General features: G+C 40.9%; 2 protein-coding genes and 1 non-coding gene across 18 annotated transcripts in view; 1 reads left to right on the top strand and 2 right to left on the bottom strand.

The window, feature by feature from the left end:
* Window positions 1-1,424: 1,424 nt before the first annotated feature.
* On the bottom strand, window positions 1,425-1,893 carry LOC122480504 (ataxin-7-like protein 3B). The gene has a single exon (XM_043574983.1). The coding sequence runs from the start codon at window positions 1,891-1,893 to the stop codon at window positions 1,603-1,605; it is 291 nt and encodes a 96-aa protein (XP_043430918.1). The 3' UTR covers window positions 1,425-1,602.
* Window positions 1,894-3,859: 1,966 nt separating this feature from the next.
* TRNAE-CUC lies at window positions 3,860-3,932 on the bottom strand. The gene has a single exon. It is a non-coding gene; the product is annotated as a tRNA-Glu (tRNA).
* An 8,866-nt stretch (window positions 3,933-12,798) lies between these two features.
* Window positions 12,799-26,917, top strand: part of TUT4 (terminal uridylyl transferase 4) — a 136,891-nt gene continuing 122,772 nt past the window's right edge. For 9 of the 16 annotated variants that reach the window (XM_043574972.1, XM_043574982.1, XM_043574981.1 and 6 more), the window contains exon 1: window positions 12,799-12,980. The gene's annotated coding sequence lies outside the window, so the exon portion shown is untranslated. The remainder of the gene's footprint in view (window positions 12,981-26,917) is intronic. The other 7 variants (XM_043574979.1, XM_043574970.1, XM_043574976.1 and 4 more) reach the window with 1 other exon arrangement.

The raw sequence follows: 26,917 nt of genomic DNA, 5'->3' as shown, positions 1-26,917 counted from the left end.
GATCAGGAAGTAAAGTGGAAGGTAGTTTTGATATGTGGCTCACATTTCCCATCCTTCCCTATCCCATTACCTGACTTCTGACAACAAAAGGACAGCTCTTGTCGAGAATGTTCAAAAGGGACTGAATAGAAAGGGGCTGTCCCTCATGAGGGACAACAGGTGGTGGCAGTCTGTATGTTCACCATAACAGAGCTTCGACTGCCCAACCCAAGGAACAGGGACAGTCAGTAGGATACTGCCATCAGATGAGAGACCCAGCCTTGGTCCTTGGCTCCTAGTACTAACCTATTAACATTGAGGGCAGTTGGAAGAGGTCCCTTCTGGGCTCAGCTTTCAAACCACAGTCTCTACAGCCATTATGCTCTTCTATAATTCAGGCCTGCCCCTGGCATGGAAGGCAGGTAGTGACCTGGCATAATGACCAAATCAGACACATGGACTGGCTAGGTAACTAACAACCCAGAGTAGGAAAATGACTGCCCCACCAAACTGTTGTTCACAGCATAATATATCCAGATATGATCTTTCAGTTTAAGAGATGGTACATAGTTGTAGAAGCCCCTGCTACCTCTTCAGGGGATCATAACTGAATCCTCAACCTGCCTAGATAACCAAGTTGTCCATTTGCCAAGCCTATGCTACCAGGTGGGGTGCAAGACAAAGGGCTCTGTTCAGCAAATTTGCCCTTGTCCCCAAGTCTGTTCAAGTCACTATAAATGCTAGATATTTTGGAAACTGGTAGCATTGTCCTTTTCTTCTTGTTGGAGCCAAGATCACAGAGCTTTGCTTATCAGATTCAGTTGTAATTCTTTTTCTTGGTTTCCCAAATTGGAACTGTTAATATCCAGATCTCTCACCTGACTTGCATTTGTCTGGAGGAAGTCCGAATCAGGCTCAGAGATCAGAGGAGCAGTCCCACTGAGGCCCAATGATAAAGGCCTGACCATCAGCCACGTTCATCTATCAGTTATCCAGAAAGCCCTGACATCAGATAGATAGAAAGCCTGAGGAACCAAAGGATTTATACACTGGGCACACAGATGCTCACCTGTGCATGGGAGACAATAGATCTTGTGCACTTCCTTGTGTGGAGATTACCTGCATGGTATGGTGTCGGGATGCACAGCTCCCCCTGCCCAGGGTTTCAAAGCTGATTCCAGGTAATATAAAAGGATCAAAATTCCTAAATTGTCCACTTGGGTTTTTTTTTTCTTTTTTAGGTTTACTTATTTTGAGTGACAGAGAGAGAGAGAGAGAGAGAGAGAGAGAGAGAGTAAGGGAGGAGCAGACAGAAAGAGAGGGAGAGAGAATCCCAAGCAGGCTCTGCACTGTCAATAGGGGCCTATGTGGGGACCCATGCGGGGCTCGACCTTATGAACCGTGAGATCATGATCTCAGTCTGCTGTTTAACTGACTAAGCCACCCAGGTACCCCTCCACTTTGGGTTTTTAAAGGCTGGAATCTTCAATGGGAAATTGGGATTTTTGTCCGATTTTTTTTTTTTTTTTTTCTTTTTCTACTTAGATACCTAACTTCTCCAAACCACAGGACCGGTCTATGTTATTGTCCTGGTCACCCTCTGACTCTCTTATGGCGCAGCTACTAGAATTCTCTGGGTGAGCGTTGCAGCTGCTGATCGGGCCCATTCCCAGATTCTCCAGGAAGGGAGCAAAGCTGGAGGCAGCACGCTCCTTTATCTTCTACTGGCTGAGTGCCAAAATCCTTCATGCTGCCAGTTTCTTCGAACTCTGGGTAGAAGTAGTCACACTTGACTGCCCGCTGTACCTCAAAGCAGAGGCCCAAACAAGAATCCTCTATTAGGTCTACATATATCTCCTGAGCAATGGCCTCTAGCTTGTTGGTATCTCCGTTAGACAAAGAACTGTCCTTCATTTTAATTTCTAAACAACTGTGGAGAAGGTGCTCATATTACAGCAGCACCGGCAGGCAGCAGCGTGTAGGGCTCCTCTGGCTACACTAGGCCTAGAGGCTGTCAGGGCCGAGTCCTCAGGTGGCAGGGGCCCAGGCAGAGCAGCAGAGGCAGCAGCCAGCAGGACTGCTCCTGAACCTCAAGTCCTTTAGCTTCTTCTGGTGTCCCCTGGGTCTGGGACTTTGAGCTGGGGCTGGCCCAGGATTCAACACCAGACGGTCTCCATGCAGCCACAGCCCGACCCCCCTAAAACTTTTTTTTTTAATATTATTTTTGATTTTCATTTTATTAAAAATAAAGCAGGCTTTGAAAACACAAGTAGTCATGAAGACAATATAACAACGTGAGAAATGCTTATGATTTAAGGCTATGTGCAAAGGGGCCAAAATAATTAATATTGCATCTATTTAGGCCAACATTGTAAGCAACGATATAGAGTGGTGCCCAGAAAAAGGACTTTCCTATAGATACTGCTTTCTTGCAAAGGCTAGCTCTTGAACTTCTCATCCTTTGCACTCTTGCCCCTTACTTCCTCTTCAGCCTTTTGCTGAACAGAGCCCTTTGTCTTGCACCCCACCTGGTGGCATAGGCTTGGCAAATGGACAAAGTGGAGCTCAAACTCACCACCCCAAGATCAAGAGTTGCATGCTCCACCAACTGAGCCAGCCAGATGCCCCTACTTCCTCTTTTTAGACATGTATTTCTGACTTGGTTTTCATTTAGATTCTGCCTTGCTCCGGCCAAAATATACTCAGAGACTACTTTTGGCAATGCTTCTCCATATCTGACCTAGCCCCTGGTACTCTCCTATCAGCATAAGCCAGCTGCCTTATCTTGAAGAGCTAACTGTTTAAAAAAAAAAAAAAAGACAGGAAATTCAGTATATCAAAATGCTAATAATACTGTGGTGGATTTATTGGTAGTTTATGCCACTTTTCTTTAGGCTTGAAATTTTACAATGTGGTTATGATAGATCTATAACAAAAATATTTGAAGTTTGAATTAAAGTCACTCTCTGTGCTTTCACAGGTAATTTTTGAATTCTCTTCCTTTTCATGATTTTCATGATTCTCTTCCTTTCGATGTCATAAAATTGATATCCCTTTAGACAAGAAGATACAGGGTCTGAGATCCTATCTGGGTCAAAGAAACATCTTTTCTCTCTAAATTTTCTCTCCATCTTTCTCTGCATCTTTTCTCTCCAGACTATCTACAGCCAAAATAGAGATATGAGCATATATTTCTCTTACCTCAAAACCCCAGCGCCTGCAGGTTCAAGTCCAAACTCTTTAATATGGCTCTCAAGTCCCTTCATAATCTACTGTTATTTTACCTCTCCAACTTTATGTCCCAGTAATCTGCTAACCTTTTTTTTCCTTCCTTACCCTATGTTACATCAGACTACTTGCCATTCCTTAAACACGTATTAACTTTTTTTCACATTTTATTGATGTACCATTCATATAATAAGGAGCACCAAACTTAAGTGTACAACTCAATGGTTGTTCATGTATGTATACACACGATCAAAATCTAGAACGTTTCTAAACTCTAGATGGCTCCCCTATACCCCCCTTAGTCCATATCTACACTATTTTGACTTCCATCAACAAAGGTTTGTCTGTTCTTTAACTTAAAAAAATGGAAATACACCATATGTATTCTCTTTCTCTCTCTTTAAAAAAAAATTTTTTTTAATGTTTTGTTTATTTTTGAGACAGGGAGAGACAGAGCATGAACAGGGGAGGGTCAGAGAGAGGGAGACACAGAATCTGAAACAGGCTCCAGGCTCTGAGTTGTCAGCACAGAGCCCGACGCGGGGCTTGAACTCACAGACCGAGAGATCATGACCTGAACCGAAGTCGGCCACTTAACTGACTGAGCCACCCAGGCGCCCCATCTTTCTCTCTTTTTTTAAAGTAAGCTCTATGCCCAACATGGGGCTTGAACTCACGACCCTGAGATTGAGAGTCACATGCTCTACCAACTGAGCCAGCCAGGCACCCCTATGTATTCCTTAAAACACAAAGTACATTTTTATGTTTCCTTTGCCTGACAATAGGAATGCTAAGTATCTGTCATGTGCTGGACTCTCCCATTCTGCATCATGGCAGATATTACTAATTCATCTTTCTTTCTTATTATGCTTCAGTTGAGTTTTAGGTTCTTTTCCTAAACTGTGTACCAGCAGCCACTACTCATTGTTGAGAGTTTGCACTGGAGAAACTTCCCTGGACAAGTTCACATGAAAGCCCTCATCTACCATGCGCAACATATCTGGTAAGTCATTTAAGATTTATTGATCCTATCACTGTAATATCTTTCCAATCTGTCCCTTTTATCCATTCTCACTTCTCTGCTTATTGCAAACTTTCATAATCTCTCACCTGATTTTCTACAACAACCCTCACTGTTTTCCTTAACTTCAATTTTGGCACCTCTATTCTTTTCTACACACTGCTGATGAATCTTTTTTTAAATATGCAAATATGATATACTACGTCATTCTCCTGGTTAAAACCTTTTTAAAAAAATTTTTTTTTTCAACGTTTATTTATTTTTGGGACAGAGAGAGACAGAGCATGAACGGGGGAAGGGCAGAGAGAGAGGGAGACACAGAATCGGAAACAGGCTCCAGGCTCTGAGCCATCAGCCCAGAGCCCGACGCAGGGCTCGAACTCACGGACCGCAAGATCGTGACCTGGCTGAAGTCGGACGCTCAACCGACTGCGCCACCCAGGCGCCCCTTTAATTTTTTTTTTTTTTCTCCTGGTTAAAACCTTTAAGGGACTATCTTTCAGGTTAAGCCCAAGTGGTTGGCATGGTATTGCAGGTCTTGTGATCTGGTCCTGCCCATCTCTCCAGTGTCATCTCCTGTCACACTGCCCTCCAGTGTGCCAGCAGCTTGCAGGTTTCTGCAACATGCCCTGCCCTCTTTCTCCTCTAATCTTTCCTTTTAAAGTTTTATTTATGTTGAGAGAGAGATAGAGAGCAAGCAGGAGGGGGGCAGAGAGAGAGAGGGAGACAGAACCCCAAGCAGGCTCCATGCTGTCAGCGCAGGGCCTGATGTGGGGCTCGAACCCATGAACTGTGAGATCATGACCTGAGCCGAAGTCAAGAGTTGGATGCTCAGATCAACTGACTGAGCCACCCAGGCGCCTCTCTCCTCTAATCTTGCTTTTCTTCTCTAAATGGCTAAGTCTCCTTCACTCTATAAGGACATTTCAAGGATATTTATTATACAAACCTTTATTGGTCATTCTTTCCCTAACAAATGATTTTTCTCTCCCAGGCAAAACTAATTATCCCTTGTTTGTATCCTCATAATACTTTATACATATCCTTATTATGACAATTATCATGTTGTATTATTATCTGTTTACATTTCTAAGAGTTCTTTGAGGGAAGAGAGATTTGCAGCTCCAGAACTCATCAGAGTGAATGATATCTGCTTTTACATTTATTTGTTTGTTTGTTTGTTTGTTTGTTTACTTATTTAGTAGGCTTCACACCTAGCACAGAGCCCAATGTGTGGCTTGAATTCATGACCCTGAGATCAAGACCTGAGCTGAGATCAAAAGCTCAATGCTTAACTGACTGAGCCACCCAGGCACCCCGTTTTTTACAATTAAAAAAAATTGTGCTAAAATACACATAACATGAAGGTCACCATCTTTATCATTTTCAAGTGTACAGTTCAGTAGTACTAAGTATAGTTTTATGGTCATGCAGCTATCACCATCATCTATCTCTAGAACTCTTTTCATCTCGCAAAACTGAAACTCCATACTTACTAAACAACTCCTCATTCTCCTCTCCACCTAACCTCTGGCAACCACCATTCTACTGTCTGTGAAGTTGGCTACTTTAAGTACCCCCCTATAACTGGGATCACACAGTATTTGTTTTTTTTTTTTTTTGTGGCTGGCTTATTTTATTTGGCACAATGTCTTTAAGGTTTATTCATGTTGTAGCATGTATCAATATTTCCTTCCTTTTGAAGGCCAAATAATATTCCACTGTATGTATATACCACAATTTGCTTATCCATTCATCTGTCAATGGACACTTGGATTGCTTTTGCTTGTTAGTTATTGTGAATAATGCTGCTATGAATATGAGTGTATAAATCTCTGCTTTCAATTCCTTTGAGTATTTGCTCAGAAGTGGAATTGCTGGATTATATGGTAATTCTATGTTTAATTTTTTGAGGAACCACTATACTGTTTTCCACTGTGGCTGCACCATTTTACTTTCCCATCAACAATGCTCATGGGGTTCCAATTTCTCCATACCCACACCAATACTTATTGTTTTCTATGTTTTTTTTTTTAATGTTTATTTTATTTTTGAGAGAGAGAGAGCATGTGTGCACCAGTGGGGAAGGGGCAGAGAAAGAAGAAGATGGAGAATACGAAGCAGGCTCCACGCTATCTGTGCAAAGCCTGATGCGGGGCTCGAACCCATGAGCCATGAGATCATGACCTGAGCCAAAGTCCGATGCTCAACCAGCTGAGACACCCAGATGTCCCTGTTTTTGTTTTTGGTAGTAGACATCCTAATGAATGTGAGGTGACATCTCATTGTACTTTTGATTTGCACTTCCCTAATGATTGGTGATGTTGAGCATCTTTTCATGTGCTCATTGGCCATTTGCAGATCTTCTTTGGAGTGTTGTGTATTCAAGTCCTTTGCCCGTTTTTTGAATATGTTTTTTTGTTGTTGTTGTTGACTTCTAGTTCTCTACATATTCTGGATATTAATCCTTTATCAGAGATAGGATTTGCAAACATTTGCTCCCATTCTCTCGGTTGCCTTTTTATTCTGATGATACTGTCTTTTGATGCACAAAAATTTAATTTTTATAAAGTCCAGTTTGTCTTTATTTTCTTTGGTTGTCTGTGCCTTTGGTGTCATATCCAAAAAATTACTGCCATGGGTGCCTCACCATATAGGTGAGGGTTTATTTTTGGATAGAGTGCATGGCATTTCATAGGATACAAAGATGAATCAGATTGTCTTAACACACTATATTGGTCATAAGGAGGTTGTTAGAATGGAGTTGGATCTCATTTTTGTTTTAGAGAAAACAAAAGAGAAATGATTTTAGAAGGAGGTAAAACAGCTGACTTAAAAGGAGTTCATGTCAGAATTGTAGACCTCAAACCCCTTTCCTGCCTAGTTCATCTAGTTCACATCCTTGTTTTTATATATGAAGAAAAAGAGGGCTTATGTTTCTCTTGAGATCAGAATTACCAAAACAAAACAAAACAAAACAAAACAAAACAAAACAAAACAAAACCCAACAAGACATTATAGAAGAAAGATTTCAACTTAGTGAAGGAAGAATTTCTAACATCTGGAATAGCTAGATTAAAGAATGAACTCTATAACTACAGATATTCAAACGGAAGTTGGATGATTACCTGTAAGTTTTGCTGTAGAAGGTAGGTCTGATCATTTCTCTTCCTTGCTTGTGAATATTCCAGGACTGCCCATTAACTTCAGGATAAGGGCCTGCTTTTTGAAATGGCATACATAACCCTTAAGATGTGGTCCCAAGCTACCTATATAGCATCATTTCCTGCCAGGTATCTGTGTTCTTTTTTTTTTTTTTTTTTAATTTTTTTTCAACGTTTTTTATTTATTTTTGGGACAGAGAGAGACAGAGCATGAACGGGGGAGGGGCAGAGAGAGAGGGAGACACAGAATCGGAAACAGGCTCCAGGCTCCGAGCCATCAGCCCAGAGCCTGACACGGGGCTCGAACTCACGGACCGCGAGATCGTGACCTGGCTGAAGTCGGACGCTTAACCGACTGCGCCACCCAGGCGCCCCTCTGTGTTCTTGATATATCTAACTAACTGTATTGTGAGATCCGTCATTTTTAATTCTCAGATCTTACTCAAATTAAAAAAAAATAAAACAACCATCTTAATAAAACAGACTGTTTCTAATGCTTCAAGGAAGTAAGCTAAAGGGTGTGGCTATAGCTTAAAATTCCACACATAGAATCCTAGGAACAAACTAAATGGAATCAATGGGTAGCAGGTACACACATGTGCTACTGTGAGTATAAGGGCACATGAAATCCAAACTGGGGCAGATGAGAACAAATTTAATTTTAAAAAGAAAGGGAATTAATTTTTGGTGAATGTTTACTATATAATAGACATGTATGCTTGTTTATTTATTTATGTATTTATGTATTTATTTATAAATGTCTATTTATTTAAGGAGTGTGCATACAGAGAAGAGAGGGACAGAGAGAGAGAGAGAGAGAGAGAGAGAGAGAGAGAGAGAGAGAGAATCCCAAGCAGGTTCAGCTCAGGGCCTGACACAGGGCTTGATCCCATAAACTGTGAGATTATGACCTGAGCCGAAATCAAGAGTTGGATGCTTAACTAACTGAGCCACCCAGGTGCCCCTATGATTTTTTTTTTTTTAAGTCTGCTCTATGCCCAACATGGGGCTTAAACTCACGACCCCGAGATCAAGAGTTGCATGCTCTTCTAACTGAGCCAGCCAGGCCCCCATGCCATAGTATTCTTTTTTTTGTTTTTAATTTCTTTTTAATGTTTATTAATTTTTGAGAGAGAGAGAGAGAGAGAGAGAGAGAGACAGACAGAGACAGAGCACGAGCAGGGGAGGGGTAGAGAGAGAGGGAGACACAGAATCCAAAGCAGGCTGCGGTGTCCCAGCTGCCAGCACAGAGCCCCACTAGGGGCTCAAACTCACGAACTGTGAGATCATGACCTGAGCCACAGTCGGACGCTTAACTGAGGGAGCCACCCAGGTGCCCACCATAAGTATTCTTTGAAACATGTAGTCCAGAGGCGCTTGGGTGGCTCCCTTGGTTAAGCACCGACTCTTGATTTCAGCTCCATGATTGATTTCAAACCCATGATCTCTGGGTTTGGTTCGTGAGTTCGAGTCCTACATCAGGCTCTGTGCTGGCAGTGGGAAGCCTGCTTGGGATTCTTTCCCTCTCTCTCTGCCCTTCCCCTGCTCTCTCTCTTTCAAATAAGTAAATAAACTTAAAAAAAACAAACAAACCACATAGTACATTTTTATGTTTCCTCTGCCTGACAATAGGAATGCTAAATATCTGTCATGTGCTGGACTCTCCCATTCTGCATCATGGCAGATATTATTAATTCATCATTCTTTCTTATTATGCCTCGATTGAGTTTTAGGTTCTTTTCCTAAACCGTGCACCAGCAGCCACTACTCATTGTTGAGAGTTGGCACTGGAGAAACTTCCCTGGACAAGAATGGCCTTGTTCACATGAAAGCCTTCATCTCTAACATGCACAACACATTTGATAAGTCATTTAAGTCTTGTTGATCCTATCACTCAATTTTAATAAGAAAGGGAATTAACATTTGGTGAATGTTTACTATATAATAGACATTTATTATTATTTTTTAAGTAAGCTCTGTGCCCAATGTAGGGGTTGAACTCATGACCCTGAAATCAAGAGTTACATGGTCTACCAACTAAGCCAGCCAGGCACCCATATAATAGACATTTAAACATATTTTAGATTATTTAATTTTAAGAATGCAAAAAGACAAAGGAATAGGTCCTTTACACTGTCTTTCAGGTGGAAACATACTGTAGGATCTTTGGTATTGTGTATTTGTAAGCATTACAAAAGTTTTAAACTTTGCACATATCTTTTGCTTTATAGGCTTTTCTGTCACCTAGGAAGAGAATATAATATGAATATTGATCCACTGGGCATTTATATTTCTCATTATATATGATGAAATAAGACTTTTGCTATCAGTAATTTTCACCTGAGTTTAGATGAAATTGTTCCCAGAACTTCTGGACTGGAAGGCTAAATTTAGAGACTTAACCACAATTATGAATGTCTTCCTTGCAAGTGCCAGATGTAAGTCCTCAGTGTATTTAAAAAATTTTTTTAATTTATTATTTTTGAGAGAGAGAGAGAAAGCGCATGAGTGGGGAAGGGGCAGAGAGAGACGGGGGATAGAAGATCTGAAGTGGGCTCTGTGTTGACAGCAGAGAGCCCAGTCTGGGGCTCCAACTTACGAACTGTGATATCATGACCTGAGCTGAAGCCAGATGCTTAAGTGACTGAGCCACCCAGGTGCCCTCCTCAGTGACTCCTATTTTTGTAGAGCCGTCATTTACCATCTTATTTCTCAATGAGCTGTGATTCAATGGAAAGAACACAGGACTGGTCTAGTCCTGCCTGTGACTTCCTGTATGATCCTGGTTTCTAATTAAACCTCTTATGTACTAAGTTTTCTGATTATTCAGGTAGAAATAATATTTGTTCTACATATACTTTCTGACTATATACAATTTTATACATATACTTTCTGACTATATACAATTTTAGTTGCCCAAAAGTATATGTAGTGTTCTACATATACTTTCTGACTATATACAATTTTAGTTGCCCAAAATTTTAACTCAGCAAGTATGTATTATAAGGAATACAAATATAAGTATTTGTATTCAAGTTTATATTCTATTGGGGTCAGACTTATAAAAGTAACATGTAAGGATCTAGAGAAAGGATGGATTACATTTAGTGGAGGCAGGGGATGTGATCAGGTATATTTAATAAAGGAGATAGGAGTTAAGCTGGGTCTGGAGGAATAGGAAAGGTGATAGAGTCATCTGGAAGGGATAAGAACAGAGAGGTACTGGGATTCTCAATCTGCCCCCAGCTTTTATTTTCATACTCATTATCTTCTGCACACTTCAGACTAAATGATGTTCTCTGAATCAAGCATGTGTCTGGCACATAGCAGGCAAGCCTCCAAGGCCCAGCTTCTACCTCTTCCCTTCCAGCCTCACCCAGGTGAAATTTACAGTGCTTTCCTCTATATTAGCCCAGGCCCTTGTTCATATGACCCCTTGCTTTTGTTATAGCTTAATAGAACCACCTTCCTTGCTTAATGGTGAACTTTTTGGAGATGGGAATCTGGTACTGAACTCAATGCTTTGCTCTTATTAAGTAATCAGGAAATTTTATTCAACTGAACTTGTTCCAAGGACATTGTATCACTCACTAAAGTGAAGGACATGTTGGTATCATCTTCATGTCTCTATAGGCTTCAACTTTTGTGTCCTGCTGTTTTTCTTACATCATCCCTGTGAAGTAGAGTCTTTTTTGCCTTTAAAAACTTAGAGATGAGGAAACTCAGAGGGTGCCATTTGTCCAGTGATCCAGCTAGGTTCTGAAGCCAAGCAGGGCTCTTTTGACTTGAAATCCACTACTCTCTGCACTGTATTGGGGCCATGTGGCATCAGACAAGTAGGGGTAAATGCACTTATTTTCAAAGCTCTGGTTTTTCCTTTGTAAATGAGAGCAATAGTACTGACCACATGGGATTGTTATGAGGGTTAAACGGGGTGAAATATGTGAAGTCCCTAGCTCAAGGCTTAGCACTTACTGGGCAATGCTTGGTCCCTTCTCACAAGCTTCAAATTCTTATGTACATGAACAGATAAATAAGTATCCAGTTCTGAGGTGTAGTGAGAAGTAGATGGACTACACATAGGTTCTATCCTCTGAGACATATTATAAGAAATTTCATAAGGCAATATTTTGTAAACACGTAAGATTTAGCATCCTCCTTCACCATGTCCACCCTTGTCCACCCGTTACATTCTTTTCCTGCTTAGTGTGTGTGTCAAAGGCAAGGATTGTAGTTGTGTGATTTGTCCAGCTTTGAGGTCAGAGGTTGGTTAAATAATGTCCATGGTGGGGTCTTAAAAAAAAACTAATTAAATCATAGGTTCTCTCGGATCGTGACTTTAAATAACTATGCAGACGAACCTAACACATTAAAAGGAAAGGAAGGAGGGGCCCATGGGTTGATTGCAAACCCAAGTGAAACTAAAGAAATGATTCTGAAATCTTCCCCGGGGTGGGGGGATGCTCTTGAGATTTTTCTGCTGAGCTCCTTAACTCCTAGGTTGGCTACATTTTAAAGAAGAAAAGAATTCCAGCTTTGGTGGACTGGTGGCAAAGGTGAATACGCGGGTGTCGACCCCGGCTTCCTTCGTCTAGCTCCACCTTGATGCTCAGAAGCCCGCGCTAGGCGCCGAGGGTCCACGGAGGCACAGGTCAGGCCGGGTCCGTGTGCCAGGCCACAAGGTGCACGTCCAGCGCCTGGCCTCCTTGCGAGGTGAGGGGACAGCTTTTGGAGGAAGGCGTGGAGGCGGCTTTCTGGTCCTTCTCGCTTGGGGGCCTTGGTAGGGCGGCCCGCAGCCCAGGAGCTAGAGCTGAGTGGCGCGGCCGTGCCCGCAAGCCCGGGCCTCCGCAGGCATGCCGGCGTCCTCCGTCTCCCCAGTGGGGCCCCGGCGGGTAGGCGGGTACCGGGACCTAGCGACCCCGGCTCGGTGGCCCCGCCCCTCCCCGCGAGCCCGTGGTGACTTCGACCCTCCCCCAACGCTGGAGGGCCCCGCCCCCTCCTCCCGGGCTAACGAGTGTCCTCGCGCGCGCGCGCGCCCTTTCCCTCGGCTTTGAGTGTGAGTGTGCTGCCCTCCCACCTCGGCCCCTCCCTATTGTTTCACAACGCCACCACAAGCCTCCAAACGCAACCCCTCCCCCCATTGGTGTTTACCGCCCCCACTCTCCCCGGTTTAAGCAGCGCCTACGGGCCCCCAGAACTAAGGGGGGGTACCCCTGAACTCAACCCTCTGCGTCTCCTCTCCAGGGTCTCCTCCGCGACTCTCCCCTGCCCAACCCTCGGGGTCAGGACTCGTCAAGATTCCGTCCCTCTCTCCCCTCCCCCCTTCCCTGGCTCCCCCTCGGCCCCCTCCCCTCAGCGGGTCCTCCTTTTTCTCTCCCTCTCCCTCCTCCTCCCCCACCCCATCCCTTCCCCCCCACAATGCAGTTCGCGGCGCGGCGGACATGGCGGTGGAGTCCTGAGCTCGTCGTGTCCCGGCCTCCAGCGGCGGCGGCAGTGACGGCGGCGGCGGCAGCGGGAGGCGGCGGGGGGAGCGGGAGCCACTGAGATGAGGAGGCGCCGCGCGCGCCTGTAGCTCGCGGGCCTCTCAGGTACGGAGGTTCCGGCCGCGACTCAGCGCTCCGCGCCGAGGGGGTGTGCTCGGGGAAGGCCAGGCGGCCCCCTGTCCGCCTCCTCAGGTGCCGCGCCTCGCAGGTGTCGGGGGCCCAGTCGCCCCCTTGGGGCCTGACACTTCTTTCTTTGCGGGAATGGGCTTCGGGTGTCCCAAGGAAAGGCAGAGATAAGGGAGGTAGGGGCGGCGGCCTGGCGGCCTGAAGAGGGCATTGGGGCGCTTTGGGGGCCGAACTTCACAGAGAGGCTGAGGTTCTCGGCCCCGGGCCGAAACCTGTAGACCTCGGGAGGTGGATTTTGAGTTAACGGGATTGGCGTAAGCATTCTTTTGGGTCCAGTACGATTCCTTGTCATGTATGCCTTTTCTTTCATCCCCGCTTAGACACGGACGTACATATATAACATGTAAATATACACACTCCTGTAATACACAAGCTCACCCTTTTCGGGAAGAGGGAAGGCAGAGGTGCCTGTATAGATTTCGTTTCTTGCTTGCCCGCCTTCTCTCTCCCCCGCCCCCCAGTCGAATGGTGGTAATGAACGCTTTTGACGTGGGAAACTGTGAGATTCGTATTTGTAAACAGACAGCACCAGCCGTGTGTGTTGCACGCCTCCGCGAGAGGTTTCGGGTCCGTTTGGTATCCGGATTGTAAAAGAATGAGATATTTAGACCCGAAAGAAGCACATCATCGGGATTTTTAGTCATACCTGAATGGGATGAATTACTGTTATTTTAACGACGCTAATTGAACATTTTATTATCGTAAGTTTATCAGATCTTTAATCAGATGAATTTTGAACCTTGTGCGAGATCTTGTTTCCGTATACCCTGTTTCTTCATTTTGATATATTTTTGATACAAAACTAGTCCTTACACATTGGACATTCAGCCTCCTTTTGTGATCTTCTTAGTGACTAGAAACGCAATTCAAATTGTGTATTGTTGGCGTGCATTTAGTAATTAGCTGGAGTGGATCAGATTACCTTTTGTTTCCTAAATGTCCCCCTCCCCCTGCCAAGTCTTGTAGTAGCGAAACGTGTAATACTTGGTGAAACAGAACGTATCCTGTTTCTGTTTTTAAAGTAATGAGAACTATTAGCTAATAAAATTGGAGAATCCCAACTGGATACGACCATTTAGAGAGAGTGCCATAATAAGGCGGTGAATTGTGGATGGTTAAAAAAAGTTGACTTTTTTTGTTGTGTCAGTCAACATGTTCTGTATATGAGTAGATTGTACGCTGAAATTTTCTTTAGGCTCAGCACCCTGTAATGTCTCCTTGAAAATAGCTGCACAGCATTGCATCCTAGTACTTATTAGTCACAACGTGTAAAATTATGAAATATTACTTCATTTAGAATGCTGTATTAACGAATTCACTAGTGTCTAGTGTGCTATGATGCTTTTATAAACACATTTTAAAGGGTGCTTCTTAAAAATCATACTTTTGGGAAGATAAGAATTTTAAGCCGTTTTAGGCTTTAAAAATGTGACGTTTCATATAAACAAAAGAAAGTTGGTTTGAAAAAGAGCTCTTTTTGGTAAATTTTCCTATTTTCAATTTTTCATTTGACTAGTGTGGAAAATGAAAAAGTAAAGCTTCCTTGAAATAATACAGAAGCGGAAGTGAAAGTTATTGACATTTAATGTTTTAAGTGTAGCAAACGTCTAAATACAAAGGGGAAACTAAGGTCTTTTCATTGTCCTAGGTCAGGTTGTTAGCAGATAAATTTATAAGATGTTATCATGCACTTAAAAGTTTAATTCAATTTTGTAATTCCTAAGTCACACCGTGAATTACATTTAATTTTAGTTCATTAAACTAGAACAGTACAGTGTCTGTTATAATTTTAAAACTTAAAATCAAGTTACAATGGCAATTATTAATATTTCTGATTAATAAAAAACTGTTTAAAGAGAATTTTTATTAGTTCTTAGAGCAGATTCAGTTTAGTAAGTAGAGAACTTTTTTTTGACCTCAGAGTTAACCTTGACATGCATAATAAGCATCATTAATTATGCTGTGTTTGTGTGTGTGTTTTTTTTAATGTGTTATTTATAGAATGTCAAATCAGGATCTGTGGGTAGAGAATGGTGTTTGACTTTATTTCCTACAGAAAGTTTGTTTCCAGACCATCAGTAAGCCTTACCCGGAGACGCTGATACTGGTACATTTTGTTTATCCTTAAAAAAAAATCAGACCATTTTGATATAACAATTCAGTGAGATGTGTTACTTTCTAATGTAAACTACAAATGCTAGAATTGGTAAAATAATTTTACAAAATTCATTGAAAGTCATTACTGCAGACAGAAATATGTTCTAAAAAAGAACAGTTCCAGAAATACCTAAAACAAGGGAAAAATGCTAGTTTAAAGCAGGATATGTGAGGGGTGCCTGGGTGGCTCATTTGGTTAAGTGGACTCTTGATTTCAGCTCAGGTCATGGTCTCACAGTTAGTGAATAACATATGCAAAGATAAGTTGTTATGGGGCTCAGAGTAGAAAAGTGAGAAATTCAGTGTGGCGGGAATTGAGGATTTATGGGTAGAGTGGTGAGAGAAATGTTTGGAAACAGTAGTCAGATTGTGAAAGTTATTGTGTATTTTGAATTAAGGCCTTTCAATTTTCTCAAATGAGATCACCAAGTGAGCTAGTGGTTGAGTTGTGATTAGAAGTGTGTTTTCTGACTCCAACTTTAATATTTCTTTCTCTTCAGCTTCCTTATACCAACAGAGTTTAGCCCTGTTTTCAGTGGATAGTCAAGCCACCTTTTCCATGCCACTCTTTTCTCCTCTTAGTAGTTGCTATAATTCACATTGTTTTTTTGAGGATCCTGAATGTTAAATTTCTTAGAAGGTTCTTTTGCCATAAAAATACCTCTGGGGGAAATAACCTTGTTATAGTTTCTTAGGAAGTTTTTTCACTCCTAAGGGTTAGTTGACTACTTTCTAGTTTAGTACTGGAAAGCAATAGCATGGGGGAATTGGGGAGTGTGGGCTTCCTGCAAGCTCTGTGTTCATCAGTAAAGATGTGCAAAGTCTTAATCTTTGCACAAAGTAGCCTGTACTTTCAAGACGAAATCAGTATGTTTGTAAGTCAGTCGTCTGGTAGTTTTATTTATTAATTTTCAAAGATTTTGTTATTATTATTATTTTTTTTAGTGTTTACTTATTTTGAGAGAGAGAGAGACAGCACACAAGCAGGGGAGAGGCAGAGAGAGAATCCCAGGCAGGCTCCCAGCTGATAGCATAGAGCCTGATGGGGGACTCAAACTCATGAACAGTGAGATCATGACCTAAGCTGAAATCAAGAGTTGGCCACTTAACCAACTGAGCCACCCAGGTGCCCCAAAGATTTTATTTTTAGGTAATCTTTACACTCAACGAAGGACTCAAATTCACAACCCTGAGATAGAGTCACATGCTCCACCCACTGAGCCAGCCAGGTGCCCAAATAGTGTGGTAGTTTTAAGTGGGTATTTGATTTACAATGATAATAGATAACTTACTGCATATTTGCGATGTGTAATTTCTTTCTAAAGATCTTTTTACAAATTTTTTAATTTACTTGTTTGTTTTTAGTAATTTCCACACCCAACGTGTGGCTTGAACTCATGACCCTGAGATCAAGAGTTGTATATGCTTTTCCAACTGAGCCAGCCAGGTGCCCCTCTTTCTAAAGAGCTTAAGTATTAATTCAGTTTTCACAACAACCTTTTGGTGTTATCCTCATTTACGGGTGAGGAAAAGAGGTGCAGAAGGGTTAAGTATCTTGGACAAGATTTCACAGCTACTTTGCCTCAGAGTTAGCATTCATATTCAGGGTATCTGAGTCTGGAGTCAGAGCTCTCAACCACTATACTGTGTTGCAGCTCAAGCTTGGGTTGTCAGAATTTAGTATGCAGGGGTGCCTGGGTGCCTCAGTTGGTTAAGCGGCTGACTCTTGATTTCTGCTCAGGTCATGATGTCATTGTTTGTGAGTTCAAGCCCCACATCGTTCTCTGTGCTGAGAACATGGAGCCTACTTGGGATTCTCTCTCTCCCTTTCTCTGCCCCTCTCCCATGTGCATGCACACTCTCTAAAAAATAAAGGTTAAAAAAAATTTTTTTTAATTTAATATGCAGGGGGTGTTCAGTATAGTTACATAGGTTGTCAGAAATATGTTGTGAGAAAAAAACCTTGGTTTGTGAGCATAATTCTTCTGGAAACATGCTTGTAATCCAAAGCACTTGTATATCAAAGTGAATTTCAAGCACCATTGGCTCAGTTGTGATCATGTGACATTGGGTGTCATGTACTACTGGTATTGCAAGACGTTGCTTGTTTATGACATTAAAATTTATTGGAAATGTTTGCTCATCTTGCAGAACACTTGCAGAACAAGTTGTTCGCAATCCAAGGTATTACTGTATGTTGTAAGAACATAAAGTATGAATTATACATAATAGTGAAATCTGCTTGCATTTTGTCTGTCTTGTACCTCGTAGTTTAAATAATTATCATTAAAATTGATCAGTCAGGGGTACCTGGCTGGCTCATCTGGTTGAACATCCAGCTCTTGATTTTGGCCCAGGTCATAACATAATCCCAGGATTGTGGGATCAAACCCCCAGTCAGAAAGCGCTGAGCATAGATCCTGCTTGATATTCTCCATGTCTGTCTGTCTGTCTGTCTGTCTCTCTCTCTCTCTCTCTCTCTCTCTCTCCCCCTCTCTCTCCCTCCTTCCCCCTCCCCCCTCCCTCCTCCCTCTCTCTCCCCCCTCTCTTCCCCCTTCCCCTTCTCTGTCCCCCTCTCTGTCCCCCTCTCTTCCCCCCTCCCCCTTCTCTCCCTCTCCCCCCCTCCTCTTCCCTCTTCCTCCCCCCCTTGCCTGCCCCCCCCCCGCATGCTTTCTCTCTCTCTCAAAAACAAAACCAAATAAAACTCACCCTTTTAAAGTATAGTGTTAAGTATATATTCATAAGGTTCTGTAACCATCACTATCTAATTCCAGAACATTTTCATCTTTCCAAAAAGAAATCCTGGGGGTGCCTGGGTGGCTCAGCTGGTTAAGTGTCTGACTTGGGCTCAGGTCATGATCTTGCCATTCCTGAGTTTGAGCCCCTGCGTTGGGTTCTGCTGACAGCTGAGAGCCTGGAGCCTGCTTTAGATTCTGTGTCTACCTCCCCCCCCCCCCCCCCCCCCCCCCGCTTGCTTGTATTTTGTCTCTCTCTCAAAAATAAACATTAAAAAAAGAATAGAAATCCTGTGTCCATTAGCAGTCACTCCTTATTTGCCTCTGCTCCAACCCTTTGGCAACCACTAAGCTATTTTCTGTCTGTGGATTTGCTGGTTCTGGACATGTCATGTAAATGGGATCATATGTGTGTGGCTTTTTGTGCCTGACTTCTTTCACTAAGCAAAATGTTTTCAAGGTTTGTCCATGTTATGTCAAGTATTAGTACTTCATTCCTTTTTACAATACTTCATTCTATGGAATGTGTTCTGTGGAGATACCATGTTTTGTTTATCCATTCATCATTTGATAGTCATTTGGCTTATTTCCACTTTTTTGGCTATTATGAATAATATTCCTATGAAAATTCATGTGAAAGTTTTTGTGGATGTATGTTTTCATTTCTCTTGGGTATACACCCAGGAGTGGAATTGCTGAGTGTTTTGTTACATTTAAGTTTAACTTTATAAGGACCTACCAAACTATTTTCCTAAAAGACTGCACCATTTTATATTCCCACTAACAATGTATGAGAGTTCTAATTTCTCCACATCCTCACCAATACTTGTTATTGTTCATCTTTCTTCTTTTTTCTTTTTTCTTTTGTGAGAGAAGAGAGCAGGTGGGGAAGAGGGACAGAGTGAGAGAGGGAGAGAATCTTAAGTAGGTTCCATGCTCAGCACAGAGCCCCCATGCGGGGCTTGAACTGACGAACCATGAAATGATGACCTGAGCTGAAGTCAAAAGTCAGATGTTCAACTTACTGAGCTAACCAAGTGCCCCCCCCCCATCTTTTAATTATAGTCATCCTAGTAGGTGAAGTGGTATCTCCTTGTGGTTTTGATTTGCATTTCCCTAGTAACTGATGATGATGATGTTGACAATCTCTTCATATGCCTTTTGGCCATTTGTATATCTTATTTGGAGAAAGGTCTACTCACATCCTTTGCCTATTTAAAAAAAACTAGGCTGTCCTTTTTTTTTTTTTTTTAAGTTTATTTATTCTGAAGGAGAGGCAGAGAGAGAGTGTGTGCACTCAAATGTAGGGAAGGGAGAGAGGGAGAGAGAGAGAATCTCAAGCAGCTCTGAGTTGTCAGTGCAGAGGCAGACTCGGGACTCAATCCCACTAACCATGAGATCATGACCTGAGCCCAAGTCAAGAGCTGGATGCTTGACTGACTGAGCCACCCAAGTGCCGGGGTTATTTGTCTTTTTATTGTTGAGTTGTAAGAATTCTTTTTTTTTTTTTTCAACGTTTATTTATTTTTGGGACAGAGAGAGACAGAGCATGAACGGGGGAGGGGCAGAGAGAGAGGGAGACACAGAATCGGAAACAGGCTCCAGGCTCTGAGCCATCAGCCCAGAGCCTGACGCGGGGCTCGAACTCACGGACCTCGAGATCGTGACCGGGCTGAAGTCGGACGCTTAACCAACTGACTGCGCCACCCAGGCGCCCCTGAGTTGTAAGAATTCTTTATATATTTTTGATACTGGACTTTTTATCAGATATATAATTTGTAAAAATGTTCTTCCATTTTTGTGGGTTGTTTTTTCAATTTCTTTTTTAAAATTTTAATAGTTATAAAATAGGGGTGCCTGGGTAGCTTAGCTGGATAAGTGTCTGGCTCTTAATTTCAGCTCAGGTCATGATCTCGAGGTTTTTGAGTTTAAGCCCTTTTTCAGAGTCTGTGCTGATGGTGTGGAGCCTGCTTGGGATTCTCTCTCTCCCCCTGTCTCCTCTATGCTCTCTCTCTCTCTCAAAGTAAATAAATAAACTTAAAAAAATTGTGGTAAAATATTCCTAACACCAAATTTACCATTTTAAACCATTTTAATGATTTTTATGAGTACATTCAGTGACATTAGGTACATTCACATTGTTGTGCAAACTGTCACCACTATCCATCCCCAGAACTTTTTCATTTTTTGCAGACTAAAACTCTGTACCTTTTAAGCAATGACTTCCCATTCCCTCCTCCCACCCCTTAGAAACTACCATTCTACTTTCTGTCACAATGAATTTGACTACTATATGTAATTAGAGTCATACAATTTTTGTCCTTTTTGTTTTTTTTAAGTACACTCCACACCCAATGTGGGGCTTGAACTCATGACCTTGAGATTGAGAGTTATGTGCTCCAATGACTGAGCCAGCTGACTGCCCCTCAATATTTGTCCCTTTGTGACTGATACTTCATTTAGCACAGTGTCTTCAAAGTTCTTCCATGTTGTCACATGTGTCAAAATTTTCTTTCTTTTTAAGGCTGAATAATATTCTGTTGTATTATATTCCACATTTTGTTTATTCATCTGTTGATCAACATTTGGGTTCCTTCCACCTTTTGGCTATTGTGAGTAATATTGCTTTGCATATGGGCATACAAATATCTGTTTGAGCCCCTGCTTTCAGCTCTTTGGGCATATACCCAGAATTGGAATTGCTGATCATAGAGTAAATTTATATTTAGCTTTTTGAGGATTTGCCATGTTGGTTTTTTCATTTTTTTGAATAAAATATGTTTTTGAAGAACATAAGTTTTCAGTTTTAATAAAGTTTGATTTATTTTTTCTTTGGGTATTTGTGCTTTGGGGTCATACCTTAGAAATAATCGCCTAATCCAGGATTATAAGAGTTTATACCTCTGTTTTCATTGAACAGTTTTATAGTTTTAGCTTTTCTATTTAGGTCTTCGATCCATTTTGAGTTAATTTTTGTATGTGGTGTGAGGTAGATGTTCAACTTTATTCTTTTCCATGTGGCTATCCAGTTGTCCCACCATTAATTGACAAGACTGTTCTTTCCCTTATTGAATGGTCTTGGCATCCTTGTTGAAAATCAATTGATCATAAATGTCTGTGTTTATTTGTGGGTTCTCAATTGTTTCTGGATTCTCCATTGATCTATATATATATTTGTTCTTACGCCAGTACCACCCAGTATTGACTACTGTAGCTTTGTACAGAGTTTTGAAATCTGAAAGTGTGAGTCTTCCAACTTTGTTCTTTTTCAAGATTGTTTTGTAGAGTCCCTTGCAATTTGATATGAATTTTAGGATCAGTATATCAATTTCTGACCAAAAAAAAAAAAAAAAAAAAAAGAGCATCTGGAGTTTTGAAAGGAATTGTGTTGAATCTGGTGATTAACCTGGGGAGTATTTTCATCTTTTTTTTTTTTTTTTAAGTTTATTTATTTTGAGAGAGAGTGTGGGAGTGAGTGGGGGAGGGCAGAGAGAGAGAGAATCCCAAGCAGGCTCTACACTGTCAGTTCAGAGCCTGATGTGGGGCTCTAACTTACAGACTGTGAAGTCATGACCTGAGCTGGAACCAAGAGTTGGGATGCTTAACTGAATGAGCCACCCAGGTACCCTGGTATTGTCATCTTAATATTAAGTCTTCCAATCTGTGAATATGAGATGTTTGTGCACTTACTTTTCATTTCCATTAAATAGGCCTTTACCTATTTATTTCAACAGCATTTTGTGGTTTTTAGTGTACAAATTTTGTTCTTCTTTTATTACATTTATTCCTAAGTATTTTATTCTTTTTGATGCTATTGTAAATGAAATTGTTTTTTTTTTTTAAATTTCATTTTTGGGTTGTTCATTGCTAGTGTGTAGAAATATAACTAATTTTTGTATATTGATTTTGGATAGCAACCTGGCTGGACTCATTTACTAGCTCTAAATTTTTTTGTGGATTTCTTCTGATTTTCTGTATGTAAGATCATGTCATCTGCAAATTAGATATAGTTTTATTTTTTCCTTCCTGATCTGGATACTTTTAATTTCTTTTTCTTGTCTAATTGCTCTGGGTAGTACAATGATGAATAGAATTGGAGACAGCAGACATCCTCATCCTGTGTTCTCTTAGAGGAGAGAACATCTAGTCTTTCACCATAAAGTATGTCACCTGTGGGTTTTTCTTAGATGGGCTTTGTCAGGTTGAGGCAGTTCCTTTCTATTCTTAGTTGATTGAGTGTTGTTGTTTTATCATAAAAGGGTGTTAGGTTTTATCAAATGCATTTTTAATAATTTTATTGTAGAAAGTGTGTGAGCAGGTGAGAGGGGCAGAGGAAGGGAGAGAGAAAATCTTAAGCATGCTCCATGCTTAGCCTGGAGACTGATGTGGGCTCTATGCCACCACTCTGGGATCATGACCTGAGCTGAAATCAAGAGTCAGAAACTTAACCGACTGAACCACTCAGATGCCCCTATCAAATGCATTTTGCATTTATTGAGATGACTGTGGTTTTTGTCCTTTATTCAACTAATATGGTGTATTATGTTGAGTGATTTTCATATGTTGAACCAACCTTGCATTCCTGGGACACATACTACTTGGTATCCTGGGGTACAATCCTTTGTTGCTGTCTTTGGTTTGCTAGTATTTTGTTGAAAAATTTTGCATCTATGTTCATAAGAAACATTGGTCCACATTTTGTTTTTAAGTTTATTTATTTTTGAGAGAGAGAGAGAGTGAGCACATGCATACATGAATTGGGGAGGGGCAGAGAAAGAGTGGTAGAGAGAGAATCCCAGGCAGGTTCTGCACTATCGGTGCAGAGCTTGATGTGGGGCTTGAACTCATGAACTGTGAGATCATGACCTGAGCCGAAGTCAGACACTTAACCGACTGAGCCACCCAGGTGCCCCGGACCATAATTTTCTTATGATGTCTTTGTCTGGTTTTGGTATTAGGGTTATACTGGCCTTACAGAATGAGTTAATAGTGTATTTTTGTATGTGAAAAATTTGTTTTAATATCTAATGACATGAGTATCAGTAGTTATAATCCGTACACAAAGAAGTTCTTTGGATCTTCAGTAATTTTTAAGAATATAAACACATCCTGAGATAAAAAAATTTGAGAACTGCTTCTGGTGTAGATGAATAGACCTACCCTAGTGCTTAAGCATTGAAACAAAAATTGGGACTCTTGTTTCTTATAGTTATAAACCAGTCTGGTTTGTGTCACTTTAGGCAAGTCACAAACTTAGGGTGCCTCATTAGTGTATAAAATGGAAATACTAAAAGACTGTATTAATTTCATAAATGTGTAAATATAAATGAATGAACATACTAGACATGTATTAGCTGATGCTGTATCTTCAAAAACAATTTTTTTTTTTTTTTAACTGAAAGAGCTCTGGGACTTTTTGCAGGAACTTGTCTTATGTGATAGCGTCTTGAATTCTGTCACACAGATAAAAAATTGTTTGTCTTTGGAACTTTATTTAAGTTTTCTGTGGTAGCAGCAGTTTTAAACTAGTGATTTTCAATATATGAGAGTTACACTTCCTTAGGAAGTCTTTTTATAATTATTTTGGAAGGCCTTAGGAACCACTCACATTTATCCTCCCTCTTCCTCATTCTTTTGTTCCTCTTTATTTCTGTTGGGAATGTATATTCTCTATTTCTCAGATGTGTTGGGACAGAAAAAAGATTGAGAACCATTACTTTGTTCTAATCCTGTAAGAATATGCTTATTTTCCTCACAGCCAGGAAACCAGATTCATATTTTTATACATATTATGTATTTATTCTTTTTTTTTTTAAGTTTACTTATTTTGAGAGAGAGAGAATTCCAAGCAGTCTCCCAACAGTTAGCACGGAACTTGATATGGGGCTTGAACCCATGAACTGTGAGATCATGACCTGAGCCTGAGTCAAGAGTCAGACGCTTCACCGACTGGGACATCCAGGCGCCCCATCTATTTATTCTTTTCTGTTTCTCTGTAGTTCCTCTTCTTTTAAGGCGGGTGACCTGCTGCCTATTATTTCTTTAAAAAAAACTTTTATGTTTTTATTTTATTTTTGAGAGAGAGAGAGAGACACAGAGAGACTGAGACAGTGAGAGCAGGGGAGGGGTAGAGATAGATAGAGACAGAGTCTGAAGCAGGCTCCAGGCTCTGAGATGTCAGCGCAGAGCCCAACATGGGGCTTGAACTCAGACCGCAAGATCATGATCTGAGCCGAAGTCAGACGCCCAACCGACTGAGCCACCCAGGCGCCCCGGGTCTATTATTTCTTATCTGATTTTGTCATTTCAGTCTAGGAACCTCTAGGTTATTCCCTTATATTCACTGTTAGTGGATGTAATTTTCTTTGAAAAATTTTTTTTGAAAATGTTTATTTTGAGAGAGAGGGTAGGGAGAGGCAGAGAAAGGGAAGAGAATCTCAAGTAGACTCCCGTACTGTCAACACAGAGATCATGACCTCAGCCGAAATCAAGAGTCAGATGCTTAACTGACTGAGCCACTCAGGTGCCCTGATACTGGATTAATTCTTGACATCATATTGGCAGTTGGACATTGAAGGTCATCTAACACCTTAAGTTTATTTTTTCTTAATTTCTATATTCCAGTGATACTCAATTCTGTGTTCCTTGGCACATCTATTAATGTGGTTCAAAAATGGTTCTACTTCTGATCAGACTCTCCTAAATACCGATATGTGCATGCTTTTCATTTCTTTAGTTTTCTGAACTATCCTAAATCTCTGGATGTAACATCTTTTTGGCTTTATTCCTTCCCCCACTCATATCATTACTATTTTTTTCCCCTTATTTCTGTTGAGATATTCATTCTGTCAGCCCCCTACCCAGTGTGAATTAAAATATTTTCTAATTGTATAAATTAATAGACTGGTATTTTATATATTTAGTCAGGCCCTTAATACAGCTTGACAGGACTTTAGTTAGATTTCTTTCTGTTTCTCACATTTCCTATTGTTTTACCCCATCTTAAGCCCTCTACTGCCCTCTGCTTTCCTCACTAAGTGCTGTCTTCTCTTTAATAGAAAAATGTTAAAATTGTGTCCCTCACAGTTCTTCAGTGGTGGTCCTGGCAAAAGAGGTTTCTTTAGTCCAATAAATCTGGGAAATGTTGCAAATTATCTCTCTCTTAGAGATTTGCAGTGCTTATTAGCATATTAAAGAGTGTGAAAGGTTCTTCTAGAAAGAAACTCCTTTAACACAGCCTTTTCCCCTTCCTAACCCCACTAAAATTGCTTATGATAAGGCCCTAAATAAGCAAATGCTTTTTACTATTACTGATAATTACTATTACTTACTTTACTGATTTATCTCATTTTTCTCTCCACTCTGTCTTCCTATTCTGAAGTTAGTCTAAAACAGAAGTTGTGCCACTCTTCTGCTTATAAATCTATGTCTTATTTTTGCTTAAAGTGTAAACCTGACTTGGTATGCAAATGTGTGCACCAATTTACATTCTCAGTTCGTCTCCTGTATTCATCATTATGCATGCTATTTTATGGTCCCAAAAAACTTGCCAAAATTTTATAAATACATTTTGTTTAGTATATACAGGTCTTATTATTAGGACTATCCCTTCTCACTTTCTCTCCTAAGTGGGAAGTTCTTTCTCAGCCCAACTGTTATCTCCATGATGAACGCTTTTCTAAGGCTCTTTCCACAGGCTTTCCATAACATGGTCACATAATATATTGTCATTACTTGTTTATATGACTGTCTCCCCTTTCAGGCATGAGCCCATTATTTATCATTGTATCTTCAGCTTTTAACCCAGCACCTTATATGTGAATGTTGGCAAATGATCTTTGTTAAAACGAATTCTAGATTTATATTTATTTACCTGAACAAATGCAGGCCCAGCTACGTAATTTGCAGGGCGAAATGCAAAATGAAAATGCAAAGCCCTTGCTGAAAAAGTAGGAAAAAAGTTGGTAATAAAGTTACTAAAATATAGGGGCTCCTGGCTACTAGCTCAGCTGATTTAGCATGCCACTCTTGATCTCAGGGTTGTAAGTTTGAGCCCCATGTTGGGTGTAGAGGTTACTTAAAAATAAAATCTTAAACAAGTTACTAAAATATAAAGCTTTTTCTTTTCCTCTGCGATCTTTTTCTCAACTTGTTATGGTGATTTTAATTTACTTTAATTTTTAGGTATTTAATTTATTTAAAAATTTTTTTAATGTTTATTTTTAAGAGAGAGAGAGTGGGAGAGAGGCACAGAATCAGAAGCAGGCTCCAGGCTCTGAGCTGTCAGCATAGAGCCCTGCCGAGCTTGAACTTAAGAATCCCGAGATCAGAGCCAAAGTTGAATGTCTAACCAACTGAGCCATCCAGGCGTCCCATTTACTTATTTTTGATTTACTTGTAAATGTTATTCTAAATATAGAACAATTTAAAAATTTAAGTTATTAAGCATAAGTTTTACTATTCATCTTTATTTTGTGTAGCGTCATCTCTAAGTGCAAATATAAGGCTATTTAACTCTTATGTGGAATTGCTGGTATTTCATAGTTTGTGAATTCATATTTCATTTTTACCAGAACACGGAAAACACCGCACAAAACTTAACTCAGCTATTTTTTTTTAATGTTTATTTATTTTTGAGAGAGGGAGCATGGGGAAGGGGCAAAGAGAAGGGGAGACAGATAATCGCAAGCAGGCTCCACGCTGTCAGCATGGATCCCAAAGTGGGATGAATCATGAGATCATGACCTGAGCTGAAATCAAGAATTGGACACTTAACGGACTGAGCCACCTAGGTGTCCCTCAACTAATTTTTTAAAATATAAAGTTATTTATTTACTTACTTAGAGCAAGCAGGGGAAGGGCAGAGAGAGAGAGAGAGAGAGAGAGAGAGAGAGAGAATGAGAATGAGAATGAGAATGAGAATCCCAAGCAGGCTCTGCGCTGTCAGTGTAGAGCCCACATGGG

The sequence above is a fragment of the Prionailurus bengalensis genome, chromosome C1, assembly GCF_016509475.1.
Source record: "Prionailurus bengalensis isolate Pbe53 chromosome C1, Fcat_Pben_1.1_paternal_pri, whole genome shotgun sequence".
In the NCBI taxonomy this organism is placed as follows: domain Eukaryota; kingdom Metazoa; phylum Chordata; class Mammalia; order Carnivora; family Felidae; genus Prionailurus; species Prionailurus bengalensis.
This window is presented reverse-complemented; position numbering and strand designations above follow the sequence as displayed.

Bases quoted from the DNA above. Each gene is read 5' to 3' on its own strand.
- LOC122480504 (XM_043574983.1), bottom strand. From the start codon at position 1,893: ATGAAGGACAGTTCTTTGTCTAACGGAGATACCAACAAGCTAGAGGCC.